Genomic DNA, 19715 nt, shown 5'->3' with positions numbered 1-19715 from the left:
GCAACCTGATTTACACAGACACTAACTGCTCTGCTACTTGGTGTGCTTCTTTTCCTAGAAAACAGCAAATATTACAACGATTATCTTTTTTAGACAAAAGACAATCTGTGAACTAATATTAACATGATATGTTTTCAGTATAGTAGTATACTGTACTACATATACTGGTATAGTATGGCAATACTATATAATGTTGTATTATGAAAATTAGGTTCATGTAACATCTGTTATACATGACCTATTCTGATACAATATGACACACATTACATGTAATATTAAGATATGGAATATACTTCCAGTTCTGCAGTACATGGTGTTTTTCATGGTATAATTCATATACCTCAACTGTTTTGTCTGTACCAAATCCATTAAGAGTTTAATTTAACAAAAGCTTTTTTTTAAAGAACCACTGTGCTAATGTGCAATTGTTTTCTGGTTTGCAGTATCAAATGCTTTTGTAGTTTTTGCTAGAGGAAGTAGAAATATTAGCATTATTCCCAAATTGAGAACTTCCTTAGTAATTTTTTACTCCCTTTTTACCAATTAAAATAAGGAACACTGCTACTGATTTGAGTTAAACCATATGTATACTGAGGTTTCATCCTCTGAGTCCTTTGGTTAGTCCAGACATCATTTATTTCTTATGACTTAGTACTGTTAAAGTTCAGCAAAGATTTCACCAGTGAAAATGCTTGCCTTACTGACAGTAACAAAAATATGGCCTTAATTCAATATACCTGTAAGTCCTAAGAAGTCTAGGGTAATAAACAGGGTTTATCATACAAAGTTCTTCTAATGGGTTGTATGTGTACATGTAATATAGCTCCTAAACGCAGGTGAGAAATTTTAACATTAGTTTTAGAAAGCAAAATGTGGGATCAATAGACTAGCAAGCAAGTTTATTAGTACACTTTGGCTCCACCGCTGAAGATGTGGCATTAGGCAAATAAAGCGCAGTTACATGGCGTTTACTTTTTTTTACAAATTAAGAGTTCCAGTTATCTGTTCTTCTAGTTTAGGTAGCTGATAAGCCGAGCGGCGAGCATCCTTCTGGAGGATCTAGAGAAGGGGAATAGTGACTCAAAAGAAAAAAATTACAGCTTTGAAAATATCTGGTGGAGTATGTTAGCTAAGGCTGCAAAAAGAAACCGAGTGATCCATTTTCTGAAGGCACTGTAGGTACTAGACAATGTATTTAGCCATGTGTATATATACTGCTGCTTCTTTTTTACTGCACCAAGTGCACATCGCCGTGGATTTTTCTCTGTACAAATATGTAAAATTTTTTTTCACAGTTATTGGTGGCTATAGCAACTACATTAATCTTTATAGCTGTATTACATTAATATAATGACTATTTTTTAATCTACACTATAGACTGGCTTTCCAGGACCTCCTGGCCCCAGTGGCCCCCCTGGCCCGCCTGGTCATGCAGGTCCCCCTGTAAGTAAAATCAGTCTTTTCATAGTCATTTCATATCCTTTTATATGAGTTTCTCCTTTTCTCTGTCATAGATATTAGCTACATTTTCAACTGATAAATCTAGATACTATGCTAAAGAACTTTATGGATAAATGCCACCTTCTACTAACTGGGTTGTACTATCTGTGCACCACCAGGGCTCAATGGCTGAGTGCTATATACTGTGCTTGCTTAAGTCCGGATGTTCCCCTGAGCTTTCTGCAATTCTGTGGGGTGTCATCTAAGGTTGTCTTAAGACATGCCACTGCCTATCATCCTCTGTTAACATTCCCAAATGGTTATTCATACAAAAATTTAATATCCCAATCTTAATACACATACAGTGAACACACAAAGAGTCTGAGCTTTTTGATGTACATCTTTTAGAGGAGTAGTTTTAGTTCTGTTTTCATCTACACATATTCTGTATGGTTCTGCTAATTTCACCTTTGATCATTTGGTTACAGTTCTGACTCCCGTTTTTTCTTACAATGATGAGATTATTATAAAATATAGTAGCACCATGGAATGATGCATGTAACTGATCACATCTTAACTGTTTTTTTGCTGCATTACAGGGCTCTGCTGGATACCAAGGTTCCCCTGGAGAACCAGGACAACCTGGCCCTCCTGTACGTACACATTACGTATCACTATGTGTGTTAAAAGCATGATCTTACAAGCATGAATCTGTGTCATCACTAGAGCGGACTGAAATTTTACAGTTCGTCCTGTCTGTTTACTATCATGTATGACAAATGTACAAGTATTTTATGACACCTAATGCATTTTTAATTTGAAAAAGTTTTAATATTTTTTTATTATTATAGTTAATATTAATTATTTTTCTACAGGGACCTCCAGGCCCCGTTGGAATGATAGGCCCAGTTGGTCCACCAGGAAAAGATGTAAGTTCACTATTATTCATCCAGAGATTAATAAATGAGAAGAATGAAAGTTCATTAAATGATAAGACAGCAGATCACATTGATACCATTGCACTTAAGAATTTTTAACATCTCCCTATTTACCAATTTGACAATACGACTGTAAGAAACTAGATATGGCTTGCATTAGTTATAAATGTCCATTCAAAATAAAGTTTCAATTTTAGTGAGCAATTTGATTGACACAATTGTAAAAAAAAAGAAAACGTAAGCATGAAATATGCTATTTTGATCTGGTGCAAAATAAATTAGCAGTTATAAAGAAAAGCAGACAGTATTGCTAATTGTTTGCTTCCTTCAAATCTTGCTTTGAGAGTTAAGGCTGTTAAAACCGTCTTTTGTGGCACAGCTGGGAGTCCTGAATAGGTACAGTACAAGGCAAGACAAGCAGAAAAAGTTTTTGTCCATTTTGAGTCTTTCACCATGAAAAATAAGTTTTCCATGATCATCTGTTCCTAAAAGTTGTCTTGAAATAAATTAGATGTAACCAAAATCTTGTGAAAATCTGATTTTATAAATTCTGCTAACTGTTTTTCGAAAGGCACTCATATATAGTGAACCGCCACCCTGCTAGAATTTTCCCTGCTGTCTTCGGTGGAAGTTTCACCTGCTTATTCCAACTCACCTTGATCTACTAGGACTGGTTCTTTGCCAGTAACTGAAGAAATAGCAAAGCAGTCAAAAAAATTTACTTTCTTTCAATAGGGAGAACCAGGAAGACCAGGCAGAAACGGAGATCGTGGAATCCCTGGATTACCGGTATGGAAAAGCCCCTAATAACAATGGTCTTCTAATCAAAGTTTTTGTTTTCCTGTTTTAAGTTAGTCAAGTGAACATGACACACAGTGAACCTTGGCCTGTGCCCTTCATGCTCTAAATATGGGATTTATTCATCTTTCTATATTTTTGTGTTTAGGGTCACAAGGGACACCCTGGAATGCCTGGGATGCCTGGGATGAAAGGTCAACGAGTAAGTATTGAGTATATTTGATATAGTTGAGTCTGTTACTCTCCTTGAATTATGGTGTTGCACTGTTGTGCTCTTTCAGTCATCAGTTACCAGCTAATCAATTCCCAATGTAACCTGACCTTCTGTAACAACGACTGTTAAATTTTATCTAGTTACCTCAATTGTAGAGCTCCATCCTGAATGCTGGGCTGAAGCATGCTTTACAGAAAAGCATCCACTCTTAAGTAACACCCATGAAGAAATGGAGGATTCAGAATTTTCTTTCAAAAAGCATTCCAATAGCTGATAGCACTCATTATTAAAAATAACGCCCCTTTATATGAATTTGTCTTGAAGCTTATTATTTTACCAAGAAGAATCAAGTTTTCCAGATGCAAGAAGAATACTACTCACAGATATGGTTTTCCATTCCCACAGGGTTTTGATGGAAAAGATGGTGCCAAAGGTGACAGCGGTGCTCCTGGTCCAAAGGTAAAAACCTATAGTGTCATCTTTATAATAGGTAGAATAATACCTTTCATCATTTGTTATATAGCTATGCTTTGCTTATTATGCAATTATAAAAATCCATTGAACATTGAAACTCACTGAATATCTCCATGAAAAGGATGACAATCATTTCGAAGGAGCTAGACTTTCTGAACCACATCACGTCTCGATTTTCCAGCTGTAATACAGATCAGAATCCAAAATGAAAAGACGTATCTGGAGCATGTGACTTTATTGAATAATATTAAAGGACCGAGTCTTCCTGATTATTATATTTTTTTCTGTTTAAATATTTTTTTCTGGCACTTGTTTAGACTTCTCAGACCTCACACACCTCAATTCATGCTGGGGACACTCAGCTCTAGGCAGAAAGGGACAACGTATTGGACTGTCTCATTTCTATGTCTCTTCCTCTTGAATAAACCAAAAAATGTTCTCACCAAAATTCATTCTGTCATTGATATTTTCTTTCCACAATAGGGTGAAACTGGTCTTCCTGGAGCAAACGGATCACCAGGCCAACCGGTAAATATGCATATCCTGTAGTATTTAAATGGAAGTGCCAATGATGCTTCCCAGTTAATTGAGTTACTCATATTTCTTTTAACTTTAATTACCCCACCACATTGAACTATACTGATATATGTAAATAAGAGCAATGTCTCTTTGCTTGGCTATATTATTTTGGAAGCCATTTATCAGACTCATTTTCTTATGTTTTCTAGGGACCAAGAGGTCCAGCTGGTGAAAGAGGAAGACCTGGGAATCCTGGTGGCCCTGTAAGTAAATGCAGATGTTGTTCTTATCCAGAAGCAGCACATATTTTGTTGCAATATGCTGAGAATTCCCTTCTTCATAGATTTACCTTAAAAATGTTGTAATGCAGAGGATTAGAAAACTATATAGCATCTGTAAAATCACACAGGAAAACTTTTCAGTCCCCAATTAAAGACGTTACACTTCTAACTCACAACACATTCACCATCTTGTTCTCTATTTCCTTTTTAAAAATGAATAGATTACACATTGAAGGAGACTTTAGTGTTTCAGCATAAGCTCAGGTTCAATCAAGAGGAACAGGGAGGAGGAGTGGAAGCAAACTGCAGCAGCAGAAGGCAGAGAGAGGAAAAAGTGCAATCTCAGAAATAACACGCAGGAAAAAGATAAAATTACTCTTTGACTGAGATAAGGGGGTACATTCTTTGCTCTGAAGAAAGTCATAGTTCATAGCATCCAACACAATCAACAAAGCACAGCTAAAGTGTAATAACCAGCAACTTGTTCATACAAACACTATATAACCCGAGCAGCTGACCTGGTCTAACATGTCTACAATACAGGAAACAGGACAGGCAATCATACCACTGTTTGTTAGGTTTTTGGAGTGAAATTTTAGTCTTTTATGTGAATTAGAAGTAACTGTTACTTTGAAATATACATCCATTGCAATCTTAGTTATTTTACCTTAAGAACTGTCCACAGAGATGATGGTTTGTAACTGTTATTTCCTTAAGAAATCTAATAAGAATACATTTTTGCATGTTGATGTCTCATCATTGCAGTACAAGTCACATAAAGTGTTAGATATTCCTACACAAAATATTTAGTTAATTATTATTTTAGAATTTCACAGCTGAGAAATCCTTGTGTCTTGATCAACTAAGTGGGAATGTACAGACACAAAAAGATGGTCTGTGAGTCATGGGCATTAAAGCGTGCGGGTTCTGTGTCCAGGGTGGCGCTCTGTACCCAACACCTCTCTTCTTTCTGTAGGGTGCCCATGGCAAAGATGGATCTCCGGGAGCAGCAGGACCACCTGTAAGATGTTTGGCTTTAAGTATTTGTGTTGCTCAAGTCTAGTTACTTCTAGCTGATGTTCAGCAGTGCCAGCAACTGCAGAGACTGGGGGTCCACTGGTTTAACAATGAGTGTTTTCTTTAATTATATTACATAACTGTTGGTTAAGATATTTTAAACATACAGTGCAATAGGAGAGCTTTAACACTGTAAATCAGAAAACACATAAGTCCAAAACCAGATTATTCTCAGAGAACAAGTAGGTGGGTAGAATTGCTGTTCTCTGTGCAGGCCAAATTTTGAATGATCTTATCAAATACATTTTTAGCTGTCTGAGGTGGGCAAAATTTTTTCTTTTCTATCTGCCTAGAAACTTTAGCGTATCGACTTGTGTGTGTAACAGCTGTGTTGGCGCTTTTTTTCCTACACCTTTTTTATAATTAGAACAAATTTTGAACAATTTTTATAGCTTAATCTCTTTAATGTTAGCTTTCATGTTTTTAAATTTCCGACACAGAAGTTTATCTGAACATGTAAAAGTCAGAGTAACTAAGATGTAGGTGTGATATTTTAGGACTAGCCAAACTTCATCTTCTACAGCATGATTTATATTTGCCATTTTGCCAGGTGTTTCCTTACTCAGACAAAAATCTCATAATCAAACATTTTTTTAACTTAACATTAATTCCATATGGCTTTTACCTTTTGCATTAATAGTATTTCTTTCACTTTTAAGGGTCCCCCAGGTCCCCCTGGAACTGCTGGATTTCCAGGATCTCCAGGTTTTAAGGTATTCAGCTAAAGATGCATATTAATATAGGATCTGGTCCTTTCTCCAGTTAGCCAGCTTATGTTAATATGTATCTTTATTTTATGAGTCCTCCTTTTTCTGGCTGCTGTTACACTGGTTGTTGCAAGCATAGAACTGATGTGTTTTCATACACAGCACGAGACAAACCCTATCCTCATCACCTTCATGAATACCCACCCCAAAACACCATGAAGTGGTAGACTAAATGCTTTATGTTGCATTATGGAAGGGACTCAAGTGAACTTCCCCAACTAGAGGAGCTGTGCAACATGTACTGGCTGGAGTGCACGGGTACCTTGTGCCTCAGCATCAGGGTCGCCGTGCTGTTTTGTCTCTTGTACTCAGGTGATGATGGTGGTAACCTTCTTCTCAAATCATGCAAAGATGCCACAGTAGAGGAAGAGGCCATGAAGCTAATACCGATTGCCCTGGAGACAAGACTAAAGTCCATTCATTTTCTCCTTTTACTGTTTTTCTGTAGGGTGAAGCCGGTCCTCCTGGTCCTGCTGGTTCCAGTGGTAGTCCTGGAGAGAGAGGAGAACCTGGTCCTCAGGGTCATGCTGGACCACCCGGGCCTCAGGTACGTAAATACCACATGGGAACTGAGAAATGTTGTGCCACGTGCTCTTCCTGTCCTTTGGTTTAGTCCTAGCTTAGCAGCATCAGTTGTTTTTGTTTTGTTTTGTTTCAGGGCCCTCCTGGAAGAGCTGGAAGCCCTGGCAACAAGGGTGAAATGGTGGGTACTTTTCACATCACTGTCTTTTGCTGCACTGTGTTGGTGAGGGTTAATGTTTGGACTGGGAAGAATCCAACAGTGCCACGGTCTCTTCATCCCTGTCTGCTGTTCACTCTCTACAGGGACCTTCTGGTATTCCTGGTGCTCCTGGTCTGCCAGGAGGCCGCGGTCTTCCTGGTCCTCCAGGTACAAGTGGAAACCCCGGAGCAAAAGGCTCTCCAGTGAGTTACTAATATTCATTACACTGGTTGGACGAACAAATATGGTGGAAGTATTTCTGATACCATTAAAAAACCTCATTGAATTTTCCTATTCACTTGAGGTGCTCTACTAAATTATTTCATAATATATAGATATATTTTATCTTTCACACTTTTATATATATATTATATATTAAATAGTTATATATAAAAATATATTTTATATATTTATATATAAAATATATATATAAAAATATGATAAAAATACGTATTTGCTTTCCTAAATTATCTATCAATTCTGAAACACATAACAAAAAAAGCCCTAGTCAAAAATGGTTACATTAGACAAAATATATTGTTTTAAAATCCCAGTTTCACCTGCTTAAATTCCCATGGGCTGGCTCCACAGTCCACTACCCCTAGTGAGTTGCACCTACTCTTACACTGTCATTTACCCCAGCAGGCTCTTTCCTGACAGCCTTACATCACATATAGTTCTGTGTCAGAGAAAATATTCAAGGATGTCAAGCAAAAGTCTCAAGGGTGTTTGAAATAGCTTAGAAACAGACATACAATTTTATTCAATTGTGTTTAAGATTTTATCCCTTCTTTCCTTTACCGGATTTTTAAGGAGCCCCATGCATTTCATATCCAGGTTCAACTAGTGCATGCTAATTCTTTTGCAGAATGTAAAATAATAAAAATGAATCAATGATTTGAAAGATATTATGTCTGCTTCTTAGTATTTTAGTACATATAGTATCTCTAGAATAATACCCTGTTGCAATTCATTATTTTAATGGCATTTTCTCCTATTTAGGGAGAACCTGGTAAGAATGGTGCAAAAGGAGATCCAGGCCCAAAAGGCGAGCGTGTAAGTGATTTCAAAATGCATTCAGAGACTTCTTCCAAGGAAGTCTGAACCCTGAATCATTCCCCATGCAAAACTTGGGGATCTTTTTTGTTTTTTAAAGACTTCTAACTTCACCGATGGGCTTTTTTGTTGTTGTTGCCAGGGTGAAAATGGTACCCCAGGTGCTCCTGGACCTCCTGGTGAGGAAGGCAAAAGAGGTGCAAACGGTGAACCCGGCCAGAATGGCATACCTGGTACACCTGGAGAAAGGGTAAGCTGCTGTTGATGACCATGCACACAATGTACACTCTGAGTTAATACACAGACAGCAAAACGTGGTGTTGAAAATACTTTAAGGAGATGCTTTGCTCCATATCTGTTCTCAGCAAATTCCAGATGTGAAACTGGGTTACGAAACTGGGTTACGAAACTGGGGAGAATTCTTACCTAGTTCCTCATCTGAATTACAGTGCTTGAATCTACCTCAGTCTGAAATAAATTAATTTATTTCTTTTTTTTTATATTGAAGAAGCAGTGATCTTAGAAGTTGTATCAAAAGATTTGTGCTGAAAAGCAACCATAAACTGTGAGAACTACACAGGGGGAAAAAGAAAACCAACCCAAAAAACCAACCCAAAACCAAAATTTCAAAATTACTTCTCATTTAACAAAAACGACCAATCACAACATTTCAGCTCTGGAAAGTGAAATTAATGCAAATTCTTCTACATTCAGGATATGTCTTTATGTCAAGATCTTTATCATCAACGGATCTTAAATGTCAATAATACCAATAACAACCATATTGTCAGGATGTCTTCTGTGTTATAATATCTTTACTGCCAACAGGTTTTTTGGCTTGTAGGTTCGATAACTTTCCAAAGAGCATTCTCACAAAGAAATTCCTGAATTGATTTATTCAACAAAATAAATAGCAACACCCTTTACAAATTTTTGATTTCTGTTCCCACCTGAACCAAAGGAAATAGTACTGATCTCTCTATAACTCGTAATTTAATAATTGATTGCAGTATTTGCTGAAGCTATGAGGGAACCAAAGATAAACAAGTGAACAAATTAATTGTATTAAATATATAAATGGGGCTGCAAATTATATTTTATAATTCAAATTTCTTGTAAGAAATGAAGATACTAGTAAATATAAATAATAAAGCAATACAGTAAAGCTCTTTTCAGTATTGAATTAGAAGCAAATAATTGTTCAAGACTGAATGTGTTGTTTTATTTTTTATATGAATTTAGAAAAGTCATGAATAAAGTAACTAGTGCGGGGTCAGTTAAAAATAATGGATGGGCTATGATTTCAACAGGAGGGTTATATCCAAAGAGAAGATAATTCTGTAAACTTGCTACTGTGAAGTGTCATTTCCATCTACTTCTTTCATTAATTTTCATAATAATATGTCTAATCATAAACAGTTTAGAAATAAAACCGTTTGCCATTACCTAAGTCATATTGCCTATGATCCATATTTTGTTGTTGTATTTGGCAGGGCACCCCCGGTTTCCGTGGCTTACCTGGTAGCAATGGACTTCCAGGTGAAAAGGTATAAGTCTTCCTCTAAAAAAAAGCCCAAATTTCTGGAATTTGAATGGACAATTTCAGGTTCAAGATGATGCTGATTTCCTTGCTGTGAATTTCAACATCTCTTTTTTAGGGTCCAGCAGGTGAACGTGGTAGCCCAGGTCCTCCTGGCCCCAGTGGACCCGCAGGAGAGCGTGGACAGGATGGAGGCCCAGGTCTTCCCGGAATGAGAGTAAGACAGGACATCTCCAAGAAAATGAGATAAACTCTATTAGAGATGCTTCATTTGATTTGATACAATAGAGGGGTCCAATTAGAAAAAGTTTCTATTAATTCCTTTAAGTGGAGTATAGTGCAATAGATAACCATAGAGAGAACATCTGTTACAAATGAATGAGGAAGCTTATATGAAGCTGAACACGGTCCCCACTTCTCAGAGTATGCCATGCGCTATCATGAGATGTGGCTTTAATGAGAATTAGCATTGGATGATTTTCTGTATTGTCTATTTACATTTTAGCAAATTTTACAATTTATTATAAAATGTGTTATGTATGTTAATAAGTAATTTGGGTTACTGTATTTAAATATATTCATATTTAAATAGGCTTACATTTAACATTTCAATAATTAAATTATACATTTATTTAAATATTTCAATATACTTAAGCATTTAACTTATATTTATTGTTTATTTTCAGAGATAACCTATTGAGTAATATGTACAGAATGTAACAACATCATGTGAGCTATACTAAGAATTAGCAACTGCTGACAACAAATACATTGAAATTCAAAAGTCAGCCTGACTTCAGGCTTCTGGGAGCTAAACAAGATTTTATTGGAAATGCAAATGAATCATTTAAAATATAATAAAAATAGTATTTAAAAATATAAAACAAGTTAACTAAAATGTATTATAAATTGTGTTGCTTTTAAGCAGAGGTACCTAATAAAAATTGTTTCATTCCTTGATTTTTACCATCTGAAATTAGCTTTCTTCCCAAATAATGCAACAATACAATTTTTGTGCATGCTGATTAATGTCCGATGCCTTGATTAGATATGACTCTCGGAGAAAGCAATAAACTCCTAACAAAAGAATTTGTTAGCTTTCTCCAATTTTTCCCCTTAAAGGTAAGGAAGGAAATGGGAGGAGTTTTAATCTTTACTAAAATCAAGCAAGCAGTTTAAAATGTATTTTTATATATTTATATTTGTATATTGTAACTTAATACTACACGTTTTAATCTGAAGAATAACACCTTTTTTTTCTTCAATTGCAGGGTTTGCCGGGAATACCAGGAAGCCCTGGAAGCGATGGGAAACCTGGCCCTCCAGTACGTACACTGTGCAAATATTTTATACTAGTCCTCCTACTGACCTTACCCTCATCCCACAGTATCTACAGGGCAGGTTGTTATCACAGTCAGATTGATCGTCTCTTTTTTAGTTTGTTTTAATTACCAGAGCACTTTATTTGCTGTCTCATTGTGATAACATTCTGTAAGTCTTGTCATTTAATACACAGTATACAGAAGCTAAGTTGAAATACAAAACAATAAGTTTTGAACAAGAATGTCTCTAGCCTGATCTCACCCTCACTCACTATTTAATGAGTCATGGATATTCATTTATTTCACCTAACAGATGCTGTGTCTTCATTTCTTTTTTGCTTCTCCCAGGGTAATCAGGGTGAATCCGGCCGCTCTGGTCCACCTGGCCCCCCAGGCCCACGTGGTCAGCCAGGGGTAATGGGTTTCCCTGGTCCCAAGGGCAATGAGGTGAGTGGCATTTCTCCATTTCTCCTGTGCTTGGTTGATCAGCAACTGTTCAGTTGCTCCATAGTGGGGCTGTCTGGTGCTGCAGCTTGAAGTTATTGTATGCTGACCAGAACAGGTATTCTAAATGTGATCTTTCTCTTTTGTAGGGTGCACCAGGTAAGAATGGAGAAAGAGGCCCTGGTGGACCACCTGGAACACCTGTAAGTTTAATTAACGTTTTGTTCAATTATATAATAATTTATTAATGACATAATATTAATTAATAATAATTTTGTGATCTTATAAAAATTATATCAACCCATAACCATAGCCTAATTTTGTCTTTGTATAGGGTCCTGCTGGGAAGAATGGTGATGTTGGCCTCCCGGGTCCTCCTGGACCTACTGTAAGTGTGGTAGTCCCATAAGAGGCAATTATCAGTTATTGCCAAGCCAGACAGAGACTGTGAATTTAGGGGAAGGAAGATATTTTTAATGATGTGGAAAAGTCTCCTTTTGTGAAGACAAATAAAAGACCTCCTCTTTGCCATTATTTTAATAAATTAAAAGTTTGTTATGAGAAACTTGAGTACCAGGTATACCTGGTATAAATTGAAATGAAAGGTCAATTTAGAATTCTTGGGGATCTACCAGCTTTTCAAATTGAAGCATAGTATTGCTTCCTTTAACATTTGTCAGAGCTAGCGTTTCAGACTAGTATCAAGTATAAATGTGTCTGCTGAATGACCTTTAATGGTTGGAATGAAAAGAGCAAACACCAGAACACCGAGATACATTAGTCTTTGAGACTGTGCAATGTCATCATCAGAGCATGATAAGGAGGCATAGACTAAATGTGGTGTGAAGGTGTTTATATGTCAAAATGTTCTCAGACAATTTCTTTTTATTTTCTCTTCTGTTTGATTCTAGGGTGCTTCTGGGGAGAGAGGAGAACCAGGACCAGCAGGTCCACCTGGCCTCCAGGTGCTGTGTGTTTATTGTTCATTGGTTTCCTATTCTTTTTAACAGACTAAAACACACATACACACACACACACACACAAAAAAAAAAAAGAAAGGAAAAAAAGGAGGCATCTAAACATTTTCATTTGGGTGCACATCATCATATTTTGAATTAAGACAGGTCAACCAATTGACAAAAGTTATTGCTTAGTATTTCATAATTGCGAACCAGATGCATAGCTCCATAGACTATGTCACAAAACATCTGGCTAACAAATTAACACCTTCTACTTTGTAAAGGATCAGAATGAGTTGGGTACATATCTTTGTGTCAAAAAAGTTTGCTAGATAAGAAAATGCATAAGTTGTCTATATAACAGAGATGATAATACTGTTCCTTCGTATAGGGATTGCCTGGTGGACCAGGACCAGCTGGAGAAAATGGAAAACCTGGAGAACCAGTAAGTAGTAGTTCCTTCTTTTAAAAAAAACAAACAAAAAAAACCAAAACAAAAAAACCCCAACCAACCAATGAAAAATAATACATGAAAAGCTCTTCCTAGGTTATATTTACAAATTCAGATAGCTATCAGAACTCTGTAGAGCAGAGAAGTTTGCTTTAAGGGATAATAGGGGAGAGAAAGAGAGTTCCGACCACAATACAGATTTACTAGGTCAGGCACGTGGATAACTTGCATTTATTTTCTCATAAACAGGGACCAAAAGGTGATATTGGAGGACCCGGATTCCCAGGCCCTAAGGTAAATCATACAGAAGTGGTTCTACAATTACAGTAAGGAATTATCAAACTATAAACCTGGCAGCAAAGAATAACACATTTCTTTGCTACAGGGTGAAAATGGTATCCCAGGTGAACGTGGTGCACAGGGTCCTCCAGGACCTCCTGGAACAAGAGGTGGGCCAGGTCCTGCTGGCTCAGAAGGTGCCAAGGTACCCAAAGACTTGCTTGCTTCCTGCTGTTATGTGCATCATTCGGGTTCCTGTTCTTTTTTTTTTAAATCTTTTCTAATTATTTTTTGTTACTCCTTAGGGTCCTCCTGGACCCCCTGGTCCCGCTGGAGGCACAGGGCTGCCTGGTTTACAGGGAATGCCTGGAGAAAGAGGAGCTCCTGGAAGTCCTGGACCAAAAGGGGATAAGGTAACACCCGTACACACGCACACACACACGCTCTGCCAATTTTATGCTAACTCAGTTTCCCACAAGGCCCTGACTTTGTTCACATCTTCACTTTTGGCTTGATTTCAGAGGTACTGACTGTGTAGCAGTATTGTTGATTTACCAGTGTCGTATGGATCCTGTATGTTAAAAAATATAGGATTTTCGCCTTGGTTTAAGATATGCTAGATATTTTGCTATGTTAGGTTTCACAGGGGAGGGGTACATGAAAACAGTTCTAAAGAAGATAATAAACAATGGCAATAGTTCATACCATGGGCAAACAGTTTGGCATAGACTCCATTTTGAATCAGTTTGGGTTTTTTTCTATCAAAGTGGTCAGTATCTAATGCTGAATACTGGGCAAAGTGTCATCCCCAATTTTAGATTTGTATGATCACAATAAGGAAATCTGGTTATTAAGATACCCCTAGTATGAGATCCTCTCCTCAGTAATGTTTTAATTCTTCTCTTTTTTTCCCCCGTTATGCTCATCTTATGCTTGCTTTTTGCTTGTGCTTTTTATGTCTTACACTTGCTAGGGAGAACCTGGTGGCAAAGGTGCTGATGGCATTCCTGGTGGAAGAGGAGAGAGAGTGAGTAGTCTTCAAACATCTAACAGTTTATCTATTAGCTTCACATAGTCTACACTTAGAATATGAGTAAACTTAAAGTGAATAAATACTGTCTAGGAGAGGTAAAGTAGTAATCCCATTTTATTTCATTCTGGCAGTGCAAATCTGGTTTTGTAAGCTAAATTAGACTTAATAATAGCTTTTGTGTTTGCAGCTGCTTTTTTGCTTACGGCAAAAAAGAATTTTTTGCAAGCAGAAGATCACAATTAATTGGGACAATATTTTGGAGGGAAAGCACCAATACAAAAGTAAAGAAAATGTTACTAGCTTCCTAAACCTAGCTGACTGATGAGGAAAATGCTGGTTATAATGAAGCACAAAAATGATAGTAAGTATTCTCATACAGAATACTTCTACAGGTTACTATACATGATATATTTATACATCTATATATCATCTACACATATGTCGTGGCTTAACCCCAGCCATCAGCAAGGACCACACAGCTGCTTGCTCACTACTGCCACACCAGTAGGGTAGGGAGAAAAGGAGGGGAAAGGACAAAAACCCATGGGTTGTGATAAAGGCAGTTTAATAGAACAGTAACGTAAGCAGAAAATAACAATAATAATATTGATGATAAAAGAATATACAAAATAAAGTAATAAAACACAAGTCACTCTCAATACCCGATGATCGGTTGCCCAGCCCATTCTGAACAGTGGTTGTGGATTCCTGCCCCCCACCCCAACCATCAGGTACGCATAAAATTCTCAAGAAAGAAAAAGTCAGGAAGCCAGTCAAGAGGTGTTGAGCATACGCTGAAGAAATATGGACCAATTATCTATATGAAAAGTTAGGGCAATGGATAACTTATATTGTCTACCATTGAAAGAGACCTGTTAAATTTAGGTGACTTTGAATTTGGTTTGGGGGGGGGGGGCGGGGAGAAGTCCATTGGAGATCTCTCACATTGCAAAATGGTGTGATCTCCGATTGTCACTCCAAAATGCAGTGTGCAACAACACCAACACGCTGGCATTGTAGACTTACTTCCATTTAAATATCTTGATCAAAACAGAGGAATTAACCTTGTCATATTTTGATAAAAAAATATATTGTTTTCTAATTCTTTAGGGTAACGTAGGTCCCATCGGTCCTCCTGGTCCTGCCGGCCCACCTGGAGATAAGGTAAAGCATCCTCTATAATCATGTTTGATACTGCAAATGTCACACTGGTGGCTGTCTCATGGGAAGAGGAAAAACACCTTGTAATCATTCTTGTTCCTTACAGGGAGAGACTGGTCCAGCAGGTGCCCCAGGTCCAATGGGTTCCCGTGGAGGTCCTGTAAGTGATTTTTCTTCCACTATAACTTTACCATGGCTCCTCTAGCCTAGTATAGATATCAGTGTTGCACCCACCTGATCAGGAACACATGTGGCTTGAGTTCAAAATAAACTAAGTTCATTCGGTTCCTGTTGACTCTTGGGATTTTCAGGTGCTAAGGACTTCAGAACATCAGTGCTTTTAACAATGTAAAAGGTTTGGAGGACTGCAGTGACAGGTCAGGGCAAGAGTGTGAGCAATAGTTGTTTCCATCTTGTCTTCAGTTAAGCAAACTTTTAAAAATACTCTTATATTTATATTTTTAGATTGATAAAATAGTGCATTTGGATCTTGGCTGTATCTGAGGAACACCATGGATTGTACTCAGGGTTTGTACAGGTGTAACAGAGATCAGTTTGTCACACTTTAGATAATTATCAGATAATTCCTGAACAGATATTTTTAGAGCTCAGGAGAAATTGTCGTTTTGGGTTTAGTTTTTTTCCTCCAAAGGCTGACAAGACAAAGAAACTTCAGAGGTATTCACGGGAATGTTCTCTAACTCGTAAAGTGAAGCCTGTCTTTCCAGCATCTTCCATTGCTGACATGTTGTTTTCTATAGGGTGAACGAGGAGAACAAGGTCTTCCTGGACCTGCTGGTTTCCCTGGAGCTCCAGTAAGTATAAATACTTAAGAGCAATTTAATGTGATTATCAGTTTTTATTTTCTCTAAGTTCATCCACATCTCAGGAAGGCTTGCTGTACCCCCTTTAACATAAATACCCACTACATACATTTGATTCATTTATTACTTTTTCTATACTCAAGTCATACATAGAATGACATTTCTTTATCCTTCCCTTACTGTACTGGTGGAGCAATAGAGTTCAACTGCATTCACGTTTTATTTAATATTGAAATTCCCTTCAGAAGGGTATCTGGATAGGGTTTCTCCCCTCAGTGATATCATCTGTATTTTTTGAGTTGTAATATAATTTTTCTACAGGGCCAAAATGGGGAACCTGGTGGGAAAGGAGAAAGAGGCCCACCTGGTCTAAGAGGAGAGGCTGGACCCCCTGGAGCTGCAGGTCCACAAGGTGGTCCTGGTGCACCAGTAAGTTTTTGCTATTCCTTATTGCTACAAAGAGAGGTTTCTTCAGTTCTCCCTCAGCCTCAAGGCGGCTGGGCCCAAGTGCAAGCATTTGAACTGCCTGAAACTTAATGACACTTCCTATAATTTAAATCTATTTATCAAATAATTTGCTTTACCTGTTTCCTTCCATGTAGGGTCCACCTGGTCCCCAAGGAACAAAAGGAGAACGTGGATCTCCTGGAGGCCCTGTGAGTATGTCTTTGACTTAGTCACTGATAAATGACTCAATCTATTACAACAAATGTGATGTAAATGAAAAACAATACCTTCAGTGACTTTAATAGCTGCTGTTCAAGAATAATTAAAGTGTTCCAGAAGGAGTAATTAAAGGAGTAATTAAAGTTGAAGTGTTTAGTGATCCAGATTACATTGATTTTAATATTAGTAAGGTGCCAAAATAGCTTTTGGCAGAATGACCCAAAGCTATAAAATGGCTTATCTCAACAATCATTAGATTTACGTGCTGTCTTTGCCAGGTTTCTCAGAGCCCATTAGCTCACGTTTGAGGAAAGCACGGGACCTTCCCTAAATGAATGAATGAATAAATAAATAAATTAGTGAACTACTGCTTCAGTTCCAGGACATTTAATTTAAGTTTTAAGGAAAACAGCTAAATATAATTCAAAGTCAGCTGTTGTATAAATATGTAGTTGTTCATGTTTTTCCAATCTCCAAAAAACAACAACTGAAAGTATTGATCTCTCATAGGGTGCTGCTGGTTTCCCTGGTGCTCGTGGTCTACCTGGTCCCCCTGGTAACAACGTAAGTTGTCTTATCCCCTTTTTCTTTTGTTCTTACCTTGTGGTAAGAACCTTGGTCTTACCTTTCTTTTGTTCTTACCTGTCATCTCTCTTGCTCTTTTATGATGCGAAAAATATTCAATTCAGGATCTTGAATTGGTATGCATTTTCAAAACATTTTGTATATCACTTTTGAGAATTCTTTTTTAGTTGCCTGTAAAATTGAATGGCATAAGCTTTAATTATCTTGAGACAGAGGAGTTTGGAAAGATTCTTGTGGGAAATTTTCTTTCATATGATATGGCCTACGTATGAAGTTTAATCTACCAGTCTGCAGTGTCCTATTATAAAAATGTATGCTGATGCACTAGCTAATTCCATTATTTCATACAATAGCTGTGTGTGAAGAAAAGCTGTTTCATAAAATCCTTGCATGTTCAACAAGCACCTATTTTTGACTCGCATAGTAAAAGTTAGATTCTGATTTTTGATTCTTTAAAGATTAAGAAAATTCAAAGAATACAATTTAAAAATCAAAAGTGTAAGTTATCCTTTGTTGTATGGTAACTGAGATATAAAGTAAGAAAACTTTTATATTTCAATAAAAAGGTGTTTATTTTCTGTCTTATAGTTACAGACAGATACAAATTAGAATATTGCTGAATAAAAAGGAAAAAATAGGATTTTATTTAAGTATTCTTAAAGTCAATGTAATTCCTTCCATTGATTGGCTAAGCTAAGAGTTTTAACAAAGGACATTTCATTCTGCGTGTGTCCAGGAAACCACCTTAAAGGTGTCTGGCAGAGTGATTCAAGAAATCAGTGGGGTCTGCAACCAGTTCAAATGTCTGTGGCAGAGCCCGTGGTAAGGAACATATATCCTGTGCTGGATGCATTACAAACACTGGGCATCCAAACTGTGCAGGTGTTGTATTATGCAAACTGTATGTCCAGACAGTAGGGAGAAAAAAAGCAGGTTTGAAAGCTGTAGGTGAAACGTTTCTCTTTATAAAACCAGATCAGATTTGGGGGCGTATAGGTTGGACCCTAAATCCACCTTCAGGCAATGAATCAAGTCTGGTTGGCTTTCATGAGAAAAGATCAACACCAATAAGCGCGTGCTACTGTTTCAGGTAACACAGCTCACACTTTTCTCTTTAAAATTCCTTCTAGGGTAGTCCAGGTCCCCCTGGTAACGCAGGGCCTGCAGGCAAGGATGGGCCTCCCGGACCCCCTGGTAGTGCTGGTTCTCCTGGCAGTCCAGGACCTGCTGGAACGAGAGGTGAGCCGGGCTCACCAGGTGAAAAAGGGCCACCAGGTGCACGAGGAGAAAGGGTAAGTACACATCCAGCCATGGACCATTATACTAATTGATGGGGATTATGTTCATTGGGAATAAGAAGCCAGCTATTGAATGCTGAAGATCCTCAGTATTGACTGCTCTGACTTTTTCCTAAACAGGGAGCAACAGGAGAACCAGGTCCTCAAGGCATCGCTGGTGGCCGGGGTAACATAGGTTTGCCAGGTGTGCGTGGCCCAAGCGGTCCACCTGGTATGGCGGGTGCCAAGGTGAGAGTGCATTCACTTCTGCAGTAGCCTAAAAGCTAACGCAATGACTGTAATCCAGCTGCTAAAAATACCTCTGTGTTACAAAGAGTAATGAATACGTTGTATTTTTAGTCCAGAGACTACAGAATTTACAGTTATCTTTGTTTACATCCATAAGATCAGGCTTGAAAATGTCTAGTAACAAGCAGTTGAGGGGTGTGAGGCTGTCTTTAATCTCTATTACCAAGAAGTATATAACCAGCTTCACCCACTTAAGAAGGGCAATAAACTCTCCTTGAGACAAAAATTGAGTCATAGTTTCACCTACCACAAGTTGTTTATCTTTGCTTAATTCTCAATGTTTCTTGTTTAAATTTTATGACCCAAAGAGGAAAATACTTCTACCTCCCTCCAGAAAAGGTGTGAAGCTTGATTTGTATTTTATCACTAATATTGTGATAGACCAGCATTTTTTTGTTAACTGCTTTGGCTATTGTTTTTGGGCACATAAGACGAGACATACACATTTATTATTTCTTAGTTGACAAAACAATAAGGAATGTTCCTTGGTTTCAGTGGTCTAGCATGAATACTACTAGCGATGAAAAGAAACCAGTTTGGGCAAGTTTTTGTCTTTCTTATTTTGAGTATTCACAATTAC

The 19715-nt window shown here is 37.5% G+C and overlaps 1 protein-coding gene across 1 annotated transcript in view; it reads left to right on the top strand.

The window, feature by feature from the left end:
* Positions 1 to 19715, top strand: part of COL3A1 (collagen type III alpha 1 chain) — a 53615-nt gene that overhangs the window by 26125 nt on the left and 7775 nt on the right. Inside the window, exons 6-40 of the mRNA XM_063341535.1 lie at positions 1378 to 1443; positions 2040 to 2093; positions 2316 to 2369; positions 3114 to 3167; positions 3325 to 3378; positions 3796 to 3849; positions 4348 to 4392; positions 4593 to 4646; positions 5641 to 5685; positions 6401 to 6454; positions 6957 to 7055; positions 7167 to 7211; positions 7334 to 7432; positions 8232 to 8285; positions 8428 to 8535; positions 9779 to 9832; positions 9944 to 10042; positions 11097 to 11150; positions 11496 to 11594; positions 11741 to 11794; positions 11926 to 11979; positions 12503 to 12556; positions 12942 to 12995; positions 13251 to 13295; positions 13387 to 13485; positions 13586 to 13693; positions 14254 to 14307; positions 15424 to 15477; positions 15581 to 15634; positions 16236 to 16289; positions 16620 to 16727; positions 16901 to 16954; positions 17475 to 17528; positions 18680 to 18841; positions 18968 to 19075. Coding sequence (XP_063197605.1) covers positions 1378 to 1443; positions 2040 to 2093; positions 2316 to 2369; positions 3114 to 3167; positions 3325 to 3378; positions 3796 to 3849; positions 4348 to 4392; positions 4593 to 4646; positions 5641 to 5685; positions 6401 to 6454; positions 6957 to 7055; positions 7167 to 7211; positions 7334 to 7432; positions 8232 to 8285; positions 8428 to 8535; positions 9779 to 9832; positions 9944 to 10042; positions 11097 to 11150; positions 11496 to 11594; positions 11741 to 11794; positions 11926 to 11979; positions 12503 to 12556; positions 12942 to 12995; positions 13251 to 13295; positions 13387 to 13485; positions 13586 to 13693; positions 14254 to 14307; positions 15424 to 15477; positions 15581 to 15634; positions 16236 to 16289; positions 16620 to 16727; positions 16901 to 16954; positions 17475 to 17528; positions 18680 to 18841; positions 18968 to 19075 — 2415 coding nt within the window. The remainder of the gene's footprint in view (positions 1 to 1377; positions 1444 to 2039; positions 2094 to 2315; positions 2370 to 3113; positions 3168 to 3324; positions 3379 to 3795; positions 3850 to 4347; positions 4393 to 4592; positions 4647 to 5640; positions 5686 to 6400; positions 6455 to 6956; positions 7056 to 7166; positions 7212 to 7333; positions 7433 to 8231; positions 8286 to 8427; positions 8536 to 9778; positions 9833 to 9943; positions 10043 to 11096; positions 11151 to 11495; positions 11595 to 11740; positions 11795 to 11925; positions 11980 to 12502; positions 12557 to 12941; positions 12996 to 13250; positions 13296 to 13386; positions 13486 to 13585; positions 13694 to 14253; positions 14308 to 15423; positions 15478 to 15580; positions 15635 to 16235; positions 16290 to 16619; positions 16728 to 16900; positions 16955 to 17474; positions 17529 to 18679; positions 18842 to 18967; positions 19076 to 19715) is intronic.

Source organism: Chroicocephalus ridibundus, chromosome 7 (genome assembly GCF_963924245.1).
Source record: "Chroicocephalus ridibundus chromosome 7, bChrRid1.1, whole genome shotgun sequence".
In the NCBI taxonomy this organism is placed as follows: domain Eukaryota; kingdom Metazoa; phylum Chordata; class Aves; order Charadriiformes; family Laridae; genus Chroicocephalus; species Chroicocephalus ridibundus.
Note: the sequence above shows the minus strand (reverse complement) of the source record. Positions and strands in the feature narration are given on the sequence as shown.